Source organism: Muntiacus reevesi, chromosome 2 (assembly GCF_963930625.1).
Source record: "Muntiacus reevesi chromosome 2, mMunRee1.1, whole genome shotgun sequence".
NCBI lineage: Eukaryota > Metazoa > Chordata > Mammalia > Artiodactyla > Cervidae > Muntiacus > Muntiacus reevesi.
In genome coordinates, this window is record NC_089250.1 from 68,135,475 (window position 1) to 68,146,755 (window position 11,281).

Genomic DNA, 11,281 nt, shown 5'->3' on the forward strand with positions numbered 1-11,281 from the left:
CCAGGGTCTGGCCTCATTCGGGCCATGACGTACATGAGGGCTGCCCTCCAGAGGGAGGCTCTAACCTGGGGCGGGGGGTGGATTTTCCCCCAAATGGAAAGCAGGGGACCAAGCGGGGACCAGAGTACCCTAGAAACTTCTTTGGGGAAGGGAAGGAAGAAAAGGATAAATTACAGTGGGAGGGGCCTCCAAACATCCTTTCCGCCTGGAAAACACAGCTGCCTAAGCCCTCACCTTGGGGGAGGATCAGAAGGAATAAAGAGTGCTCTCGCCGAGTCCTTGTGTTTCCATTCTGTCCTGAAGAAGCCAGGGGGCGGGAGGTGGAAACCTCTAGTCCTTGGTTCAGAAACAGCATCCATGAAGCTGCCAGGTAGGAAGGCCGTGCCAACAGGCACCGCCTTCCTGAAGAAACGGGGCCCAGATGGCCGAGAAGGGAAGCCAAAGGGACAGGGAGGCCAGGAGCCTCCGCGGGCCTTGGGCTGCCGGCCCTGAGCCAAGGGAGCCGCAGAGACTGTGGTCTGAGCAGGGCCCTGGAGGTCTGTGCGCAGGTGCCGGCTGGGCTGTCTGCAGAGCACTTTGCAGACTAGATGGTGAGGTCTCTTAGGGCCACCCCGGCCTTGAGGCATGAAGTACCGGCCTTGACCTGTCCAGCTGGTGCAACACCAAATGTGGGTTTTGGTGCCTGGACAGTCAGGTGAAGCTGGACCAAGATTGTTCCTTCAGGCCCTTCCGAAACGGCATCCGCGCTGGCCAGGGGAGGCTGGGAGACACCTCTGGGCAAGGCTGGGCTCTGGTGTGTGTGGGGGGCGGGGGGGAAGGGAGGGTCTGCTCCCAGGGTTGGCAGGATCTGAGGGGGTTTGGGTCCCGGCCAGCCCACCTAATTGGCCTGCCCCGGCCGCACCCGCTCAGCCAGCTGGGCGCGGCAGTCCAGCAGGTCATCCCGGAGGCGGGCGATGTCCTTGGCGTGCTGGGCCAGCGTGCGATTCAGCTGGTCCACATGGTCCCACAGGCCCTCCCTGGGCCCCAGCGACTCAGCTGGCAAGCTGTCCAGGCCTGCGGCCAGCAGGCCCAGCCTCCTGCAGGCACCTTCCACTTGGGCCACCCTCTGATCGAAGTGGCCCACCGCGTGCCGGAGCTCCTGGGCCGTGTTCTGGCAGCGGCTCAGTCCGCCAGCCACCTCGGCCATGCTGGCCCTGAGCTGCTCCAGCTCCCCCCGCAGGCTCAGGACCTGCCTGTGATCAGCCCGAAGCTGCGAGCCTTGGCTGCTGACCTGCTCCTGGATGGCATGGACCTCGGCCTCCACCTTGCGTTCCCGCTCATCCAGGGAGGTGTTGGCGGCCAAGAAGGCATCGGAATACTGGCTGACGGAGTCACTGAGGCCCGTGAGCGACTTGCTCACAGAGTTCAGGTTGACCTTGAGCAGGGTGATCTCGCCTTGGAGGGAGCTGCCCATCGCTTCCGCCAGCTGCCCCTGGACCTCGGCCACGGTGCCATTGAGCTGCTGGAGCAGGATGGCGTGACTGGCCACCTGGCGCAACAGGGACTCGCTCCGACTCTGCCAGGCCTTCACCTCGGCCCCAAGCTTGTCCAGGACAGCGGAGGTGGTGCTGGGGGTACACGAGGTCTCCAGCGAAACCAGCCTCTGCTCCAGCACGGCCAGCTCCGTCTGCACGAGGGGCCGAGCCGGCCTGCTTGGAGGGGCGCGGTCGTGGCTCGGCTCCCCAGCCAGCGTCACCAGGCGTTCCTCCAGCCTCTGAACGCGCTCTTCCAGCATGGTGTGGAAGCCGCGTGCGCCCCAGCCCCCCTCCTCCGTCCCCAGACAACAGCCCCCGGCTCCACCCCCTGTCCCGTTGGCGGTCTCCACGCCCTCTGGCAGCCCATCCATGCCCGCCTCGAGCATGGCGGCAGATAGCCGCGTGAGGTCATCCCCATCGGGGGCGCCGTGGCCCCGCTGGGCCTCGATCACAGCCTGCAGGTTCCTCTCGAGGCTGTCCACGCGGGCTCTGATGAAAGCCAGCTGCCCGCAGCAGCTGCCCCCGCTGGCCACACTCAGGCCTTGCAGCCGGGTACCCAGCTGTGAGAGTTCCCGGCGCAGGGCCAGCTCTCGGCCGTCGAGGCTCTGGTGCAGCCTCCGGCTGGCCGCCTGGCCCTCCTCACACTGCTGCTGCACCTCCTGCACGCGCAGGTCGCACGCGCTCTGGACGCCCTGCAGCTTCTGCTCGAAGCCGTCCAGCAGGCTGCCCCAGAGCCGGTGCAGCCGTCGGTCCACGTACTCGTCCAGCAGCGCCAGGGAGGTGAGGGGGGACGGGGGTGCCTCCCGCAGTCGCTGCAGGTGAGCCTCGTGGCCGAGGGCCAGCCCATGCACCTTGTCCAGCAGCTGCACCTTGGTCCGGAGTGTGTTGCTCACCTCGGTCACCTTGCTCAGGATCTCCTCCAGGGGTGGGCTGAGCGGTCTTCCAGCTCTGTCTCGGGGGCTCACAAAGCCCTCGGGGATGACCCCAAAGCCCACGGGGGCAGCAGGAGCCCTGGGCCCACCAGTCATCCTACTGGGGTCTTCACGCCTGGCCACCAGGCCGCTGAGGGTACCATATGCTTGTGCCAGGCGCTGGACGTCACCCTCCAGGCGTTCCAGCCGTTCACCAAACAGCCCTGGGCCTTTCCTTCCTGGGAAAGAGGAGGTGAGAACCCCAGAAGCATCACTGGCCTGGCTCACTCAGCTTGTCCTATGGCCCAGACGCCTGAGAGATTTTCTGTTCTAAGCCAACCTTGCTGGGCATGGCTCCCCCCAGCTGTGGCAGGAGGGATCTGGGGGGCTCACCCTCACGCCCAGAGTGAGATGCCCCCTCCCCTGCTTGGCTCGGGCCCCGCCAGCCTGGGTCAGTCCCCAGAAGCCTGATCACCTTGGTGGGGGTCTCCGTGGGCAGACTCACCATGGGGGCTTGGGGCCACTCGACTGGAAGGAAGGGGTCTGGGGCCTGGGCCCATCTGCCCCGAGGGACTCTGGGTCTCAGGCTCTGGCTGAGGTGGTGTGGCCTCGTGGTCCGTGAGGTGTTCGGGACAGCCTTCTCCAGCGAGGCCAGGGCAACAACGCCAGGCGAGGTCCGTCACCGTCTTGTAGCCCACCTTGTATCTGGGTCTGAGCACCGAGCGGTACCTGGGCCAGGGCCGGGAGAGGGCAGAGCTCTGTCTCTGTGGGCAGGGGACCCTGCCCCCTGCTGGCACCCAGGGCCACTCTCAAGACACTGGCAGAAGGACTGGAAATCTCCCAGCTTCACTGCCCCACCAGCATCTCCCCCTTTTCTGTGCTAACAGGGCAAAGGGGTGGCAGCAGGCCTTCCAGAGGCTCCGAGCTGCCCTAGGGAAGGGGCAGGTCAAAGCCCCGCCCCATGTTATTTCGCTGGGGCCAAAGACTAGTGGGAATTTAGCCTCCAGACTCCCCAGACCACTTGGACCCCCTCTGGCTCACCCTGCCATTGGAAATTCCAACTCTGGCTTTGGAGGCACCATGAAAACTTCTGACAAAACCCAGCCCCTCCCCTCTGGGTAGGTGAGAGGCAGGGCACAGAAGCTGGGGCAGACAGCCCTTCGCACTGCCTGGGGGCCACTCCCTACCTGGGGGGCCTCTTAGTTCCTTCCTCTCCACCCTGGCCTGCTCCGAGAAGTCGGCCCTGGCCCAGGAGGCTGGCGGAAGGGCACCTCTGATGCTCAGCACAGCGGAGAGGCCCGGGGATGCAGGGGAGTGCTCCCCACGGGGACTCCCTCCTGTTAACCCAGTGATACACGGGAGCAAACAGGCTTGTTCTCAGACACACGTTTGAAGGTCTCCAAGTTCAGACCTGTGCGTCACACCTGCGTGCGGCATGTGCTCGGCCCACCCGTCTGGCTGAAGCCCCAGATCTTGGGCTCCCAGCCTCTGACCGCTGACCTGCCTTCTCCACAGTCAGCGCCACCTTCCCTGGGTCTGCCCAGGGGCCCCCTCTGGGGTCACCCATTGCCAACGTGACTCTGCTCTCCTCCATCCCCGCCATCTCTGCCTTGTGCTGCTCCCCTGGGACCCTCTATGGGCTCCAGCCTGAGCCTGCCCTCTTCCCCGCTGGCCTCCTCTTTCCCACCTGTGTGGGCCCAGGGGAAGGCCCTTTGGAGTCCCAGGAGTCTCAGCCCTGGTGGAGCAGGCTGCTGCCCTCCGCTGAAGGCAGGCCTGGAGCTTGTGCCCTGGGATCCTGAGTGGGTGGGACGGGGGTGCACTCACGTGACTGTCCCGGGGCACTTGGGCCCCCAGCCGCACTGCCGGTATTCAGCCTTTAGGTAGCTCTCCGCTCCCTCCTGTAGGACGCAGGTCACATTCCTGTGTACAACGTAGGCACAGAGGGCCCTGCAGGGGAAAGGGCATCCTTGGAATACCTGGCCTGTGCCAGACCCCCTGAGGCTGCTCCTCGTCCCCTCCCCCACTGCGGGCTTTGGCAAGAGACCAGACTCTCATCTCTCTGCCTCTTTTTTTCCCCTGTCCCACGGAGCATCTTGGAGGATCGTAGTTCCCAACCAGGGATCAAACCTGGGCTAGGGCAGTGAGAGCACCGAGTCCTAACCACTGGCCCACCAGGAAATTCCCTTCTGTGCCCCTCCTTTTTCCTGGGATCCAGGGCCCAGGGCCTGGGTCCAGCCCCACTGCTGGTTTCTCCCATCCCAGCCTCCGCATCTGGTTGGTCACTGGGCTATTTAAGTACAATATTGAACCAGGCGCCGGTGCAGCCACCCCCCTGGCCTGGGGAAGAGGCCCACCCTGGGTTTCCCGTGCCACACTCCCCACCCCTCTCCACCTCCTTCACTGACTCTTCGCTCCTCATCTTGGCATTGAAGCTTCTGAGGTCGCAACTTGGTGCCTTTGAGGCCACACTTCGCACCTTTCCTCCCCTGACTGACTCCTGGGAAATACATCCCACCTTGGAATTTTCCCGCCCCTACCGTAGCTCCTGGTTCCCTGTTCTCAGATCACTTTTGGTACCACCTCCTCCAGGAAGCCGGCACTAATGTGCCCAGGCCTACCAAGGGTCAGCCGTGGGCTGGCTGGCTGTGCTCCTCCTATAATAGCGCTCAAACTCAGCGGGGGCTCACATTGAGCGAGCATCCCCAGGCAGAGTCCCTAACTCACCTGAAACTACTCAAGACCAGACGCTGTGGCAGAGGAGGCCGCTGCCTGGCGGACGCCAACCACCTGCAGACTGGACCCCATAGAGCTCTGGAGCCACAACGCAGGCCCAGGACCCAGGGGCTCCCTGACCAGCTCTGCGGCCCAGCCACATGGGGGCTCCTCCAGGGCTGCGCGGGTCCAGGCTGACCGCGGCAGGGGGCGAGCCGCAGGGCGCACGGCTCCATCTCCTACCTGGCCGGGCAGCGGGAGAGAGGAGAGGCCCCGGCGCGGGATGGGGGTGGCCCTGCGTGCTCCCCGCGCGCGGACCGTCCGCCCTCCCTCCGCTCCCTCCACCTGGTCCGCTGCGCCCGGAGTCTGCACAGAGCGCAGCTGGAAAATGTTACTTCGCTGGAAAGGTTTCCGCGGGCACTGCCAGGACCCCAGCCGCCGCGCCAGGCCCCCTCGGCTTATTTTCCTTCACCAGCCCCGCAGCCCCCCGGAGCATGGGGCGCCCGGCCGGGCGGGGGCTCGCCCTGGGGTGCCCTGCGCCCCCGCGCGCGCGGCCCGGGGCAGGTGGGAGCGCCGCCCGGGGCCCAGCCCTCCCGCTTCCCGCCCGCGGCGCGGCCCGCGCTTACTTGTGCGGCCCCGGGCGCAGCCGCGGGCGCCATCCCGTCGTGTAGAGGCTGTAGCGGGAAGCACCCGGCGGCGCGGGTCGCGCGAGGAGCGGGGTGCCCTTGGCCTGCGCCCCCGAGAGCAGCGCCGCCACGGCGCACAGCCAGACCGGCAGGCGGCGGCGGCCCATCGCGGCCCCCGGGGTCTCCACCTGGCCCCGCGCGGGGCCCCCGCCGGGTGTCCGCCCGCCGCCCCGCCGCTCGTCCGTCCGGGTCCCGCCGCAGGTCGCGGCCCCCGGAGCTCGCTGGCCCGGGCGCCTGGCGCTTCGAGGCGGCTGCGTCCCGCCGAGTGGCCGGCGCTGCTCGCGCCTGGGGCCGCCGAGGGGAGGCGGGAGGCGGGCTCTGCGCGGATTAGCATAAACTTGGGGCCGCGTCGCTCTCCTCCGCCGGCCCCCTCTCCGCCGCCAGCCCCCCGCCCCAACTCCCGGCTGACGCCCGCGAGCGAGAGGTTAAGTAGGGAGCAGCCCCGGGGTGGCAGGGGCGCAGGTCGTCGACGCCCCGGGGGAGCCCCCCCAAACACACCCATCTGCCACTGTCGTCGTCCGCGTGCACCCGGTGGCGGGGAGAAGTCGAGCCAGACCCCTGGGACTGGCCTGGGCGCGGGGCTAAAAGCCGTCCACCCTCGGGACACACGCGTCTTCAAAGACCGTGCGCGCCCGGGGACTGCGGTCTAGGGCTCCAAAGCCGAGATGACCGTGTTTGGGAACGCGCCAGCAACACCTCTGCAGCCACCTCCTTGGAATAGGCCCCAGACCGTCCCTGTTCATTTGTTCTGCCTCCCCAAACCTCATTGTCCCGAGGTGCCCAGGATATCTGATATCTCTGCTGACCCCTCCCCAGGCATCTTAACCCCTCTCTGCTCCCTAACCCTCCGCAACCCAGCCCAGTGGTCAGGCTGCCCTTCTCCTTTCCTGGTGGAGTCTGTCTTCTCTCTCAGGTATGGCTGCAGGAAGTCCCAAACGCCCATCACCCCTCCAGCCCGGTCAAAGATGCTCTGCGTCTCTTTGTGTTCTTAGCCCTCTAGCCCGCAGCACTGACTCATTTCCAGTGATGAGTCAAAGAAAACTTTAGGTCTTTCTCACAAGGAGCTGTTGTTAGGCTCCCTCCAAATTTCCCTTGTGAAATTGACTCTTGGAACTCAGGAGTTGACCTTGACAGTCATCCTCATTCGGCATCATCTTGTTGGCTTGCTAAGCTGCAAGAAGCCCTTGAGTCCTGATTCTGTCCTCCAACAGAGTGTCGCTTATGCTTGGCTTTGTTTCATTCACCCAGGTGATCCTCTCCATCTCTGCCTTTCCCCAAGTAAAGCTGGGTATGCAGAAGCTGCAGAACTCTGAGGCACACCTGGAGAGGTGAATTCACCTTTGAGATGTGAATTTACAGCCTTTGGGAAAAGTGATGCTATCAAGGATGCTAGACTAGGGCAGCTCTGAAGCCCACATGTGCGCCCCTGCCCTCTTCCAGCCATACCAGCTTGCGGGTCCTGGGTGGGCTGGGGTGGGGTGGGGGGGCAGCACACACCTGAACCAGGCAGGCCAACTGTTCTCGCTCCTGGGCTTTGAGATTGAATGAAACACAGAGGCTGAGGGCGATCCGGCTTCTGGGTGGAGGCTCTGTTTGTATCCCAGGGCTGCTGTAACGAATTACCAGAGGTTAAGTGTCTTCAAACAACAGAAAGCTGTTCTCCCACCATCCTAGAGGCTAGAAGTCCAAAGTCCAGGTGTCAGCAGGGCCACAGGGAAGCATGGTTTCTTACCTCTTGCAGCTTCTGATGGCTCCTGGCATCCTTGGCACCTTTGGCTTGTGGCCGCATCTCTCTTGTCTGCTCTTGTCTTCCCGTGGCCTTCTTCACATGGCCTTTGTCTCTCAGTGTTTCTAGGTGCTCTTTTCTTATGAGGACACCTGTCATTGAGTTTAGCACCCAGTCACATCCAGTCTGACCTCTTAAATACTTATATCTGCAAAGACCCTATTTCCAAATAAGGTCCCATTCTAAGCTTCTAAATGGACATGAATTTCGGGGTGGGGGGAATGCCATTCATCCCCCTGAGGGGGAGTCAGAGCATGGCCCAGGGCATCCTGTAACCATAACTGGGCAGGAGTTATGGGGGAGCCAAGGCGGAAAGTTTGCAGGAGAAGAATGGGGTGGAGTGGAGCGGCGGCATACTCAGGGAGAAGTGAGGTGAGCTGCCATTGTGACGGGCTTCCCTGGTCTGCTTCCAATAACCCACCTCAACTTGAGCCGCTTCTGTGGGTTTCTGCTCCTAGCAAATGATGCCTGTCTGAGACAGCCTTTCATCCTCCACCACAAATCCACCGAATGTGCTCCAGCCTTTAGCCAAGATGTCCATGCCACTGGACAAGATACATAGGATCCATAATACGGTCTTGATCTTGTAGCCACTAAATGTCCACTTCTCAGAAAGTGAAAGACTCCTGAGTGGGGATGAGCAGATCCCTAGGCTGGGCTCTGATCACCTGGCAGCACTGCCTATCTGGCTCTGGGAACAACTCCCCACTTCCCTGGCCCAGAAGCTGTGGTCCTTTTCCAAGGGGTCCTGCCGCCTTCCTCACTCCCTCCTCCAGCCCAGATGTGGGATCCACAACTCAGAGGGAGGAGGTAGACCTTGTCTGAACTCAGAAAAGCCTTCATAACACAGGGCGGAAAGCACAGATGGAATCCCCGCTCCCCGCTTCCCCAGGTGGCTGATATCAAACACCACGCTTCCTCTCTAACGAACTGGACTGGTTTCGGGAGCCAGCACTGGGGCCTCATCCTGGAAGGCCAGGAGGACATGGGTGGGTGGGGGGGGGGTGTTCAGGGTCTTGGCTGTACCCAGCCAGAGGCTGGGGTCTCCCCCTGCACATGAGGGGGCCCCTTTACATCTGCCAGACAGGAAGCCTAGGGAGGCCAGAGGCCAGGGAGGAAGGCAGACGGTCTAGCCTTGTCCGCCCCCACTCCGACTGGAGTTTCCACACCTGGGTGCAGGCGGGCGGAGGGGCCACACAGGATCAGGCTTTCTGTTGCCTGGGACGTGCTCGGCCATATCCAGACGCACACTGTCTACCCCAGTCCACCTCCAGACACGTGGACAGAAGCAGATTTTTGCCAACTTTCATTAGCCCCTGGTGACACATGGGTCACATCTTCGGAAGAATGAGGATGCCATCAGGATGACAAAATAAACCTGGAGAGGAATGCGTGTAGTCTTGCATTGAGGGTCCAGGGGGCGATCACGAGCGGGCACCTCTACCAGACTCCTGGAGTTTCCGCTCCTTCCTCCGTGGGCTCCCTGGGGCAAAATGAAGAACCTGTTCCTGGGAGCAGAGAAGACGAGAGAGAACGGACCCCAGGAAGCTGCAGCCTGACAGATGGCGTCTCTTCACACGGAGTTCTGCGGGTACTTGGCATCCCTTGCCTGTCTCCACTCAGGTCTCAGAATCTGAGGCAGTTCCTCTCCCCTTTTTGGGCTCCATCCACCTGCCTCAGGACGTGCTCCCCACTTTTTTTATTGAGGCCCCACCAAATAAGCTCCCTGAAAGCCTCATAAAGCTTTCTGGAATGTGTTGGGTTGGCTAAAAAGGTCGTACAGGGTTTTGCATAAGATGCTACACAAAAACCTGAATGAGTTTTTGGCTAACCCCATAGCTCCCCTGAAAGAGACAGAAATAGGACTGAAACTTGCTGGCTGTCTGGCACAAGCCCTTCCCATCACAGATGAGCCCCTGCCACTGGGAGAAGTGCATCCCCTTCAGCCACCTGGCATAGCTCAACTTCCCCGCACATGGGGCACCTTTGTAGCAAGGCTCTGCCTGGGTCCAGCCCTCTCATCAATGGAAACATTAATGCACTCCAAGCCCAGCTGGCACTTTGATGGCACCCACCCCATCAATAGGGGTTGCTGTCAAATCCACATGTTTCAGGGGCAAGGGTTTGGAGTGATCCCTTCTGGCTGGGCAGAAGTGTGGCCTCTCCGGGACCTGGGGTGACTTGGTGTGCTGCCCCACGGTGAGGGTCTGAGAGAGGATCCAGAGATAAGGGAAACCGGACTCTGTAAAGCCCGGGTGATGGACTTCTGAGAATCGCCTAGAAGCAACTTAAAAATTGTGCAGTGCTGATGGGTCCTCAGCAGGGACACATGCAAACCAGATGCAATTATTATGTAAATCCCACGCAAAATACATGCTTGGGCCTCCCAACCATTGCAAATGCCAGATGTGGCCCTTGGGAACCCTGAGTTTAGCTAAGCCAGGCTGTGGAGCTCAGAGGTGACCCAGGACTTTGCTAGTCTCTTGTGGTGGACGGGAGGGACTCAGCTCCGTGGCCCTGTGCACACCTGGAAGAAGGAACCAGATGGGGCATCGATCAGACCTCCAAGCACAAGTTCCGTAGCTTTCACGGGGTCACTTCACCCCTCCAAGCCTCTGTCTTCCCATCTGTAAAGTGGTTGACTGCAAGGACTCATTGAGAACACTGACCGAAGATACTGTCTGCACAGTTCAGTTCAGTTCAGTTCAGTCGCTCAGTCATGTCTGACTCTTTGTGAACCCATGAACCGCAGCACGCCAGGCCTCCCTGTCCATCACCAACTCCTGGAGTCTGCCCAAACCCATGTCCATTGAGTCAGTGATGCCATCCAACCATCTCATCCTCTGTCGTCCCCTTCTCCTCCTGCCCTCAATCTTTCCCAGTATCAGGGTCTTTTCAAATGAGTCAGCTCTTCGCATCAGGTGGCCAAAGTATTGGAGTTTCAGCTTCAACATCAGTCCTTCCAATGAACACCCAGGACTGATCTCCTTTCGGATGGACTGGTCGGATTTCCTTGCAGTCCAAGGGACTCTCAAGAGTCTTCTCCAACACCCAGGCACATAAGAGACCCCTGGGGCCAAGCTCAGAGTCCTTCCCTGGGCGGTGGATGTCTAGGCTTCTTTCACTCACTGAAATGTCGGGACATTCAAGGACAACGTCGCAGCTGTGGGCTTGGAGAAGGTCAGAGCCAGATGGACCAAGAATGCACATACTCCTCATTTATTCAGAGCCTGTCAAAGGTCCCACTTGACAGGCGGTGCGGTGGATGCTGGTGGTACCTGCCAGACCCCCGGTACCCAGCCAGTGCACTCACAGTCCCTACCCACACACCCCTGCTGCCAATGCCTAATGCCCACAGCTGCCCCTCCTTGCGGATTATTGCCTCATGAAAGGGGCATCCCCTAGGGAGTGTCCACCCCTCCCATCCCACAGCCAATGACTGCCTGATACAAGGATACAGCCGCTGGCCTCCTCACCTCAAGGGGACAGCCCAGCAGTGCGGCTATTATATCCCAGACCCCACCCCCTATCCAATCAGGACACATCTGACTCTTCCTGGGCCCCCTTCTTGCTCTGTCCCTTCCTTCTTTCCTCCTTCCCTCTCATATGTGTTTCTCCTGAGAGCCCTTTCTCCGTCAATCGCACGTTGCTGAATCCCTATTTCCAGCTCTG

At 61.6% G+C, this 11,281-nt stretch overlaps 1 protein-coding gene across 1 annotated transcript; it reads right to left on the reverse strand.

Annotated features, from left to right (window-relative positions):
• Positions 1–211: 211 nt before the first annotated feature.
• Positions 212–6,363, reverse strand: EMILIN3 (elastin microfibril interfacer 3). Its single transcript, XM_065922020.1, has 4 exons — positions 5,764–6,363; positions 4,250–4,372; positions 2,931–3,154; positions 212–2,664 (listed from the first exon to the last, which is right to left on the reverse strand). Exons 1-4 carry the CDS (start codon positions 5,928–5,930, stop codon positions 878–880), a joined length of 2,301 nt encoding a protein of 766 aa, XP_065778092.1. The 5' UTR covers positions 5,931–6,363; the 3' UTR covers positions 212–877.
• Between the last annotated feature and the right edge of the window lie 4,918 nt (positions 6,364–11,281).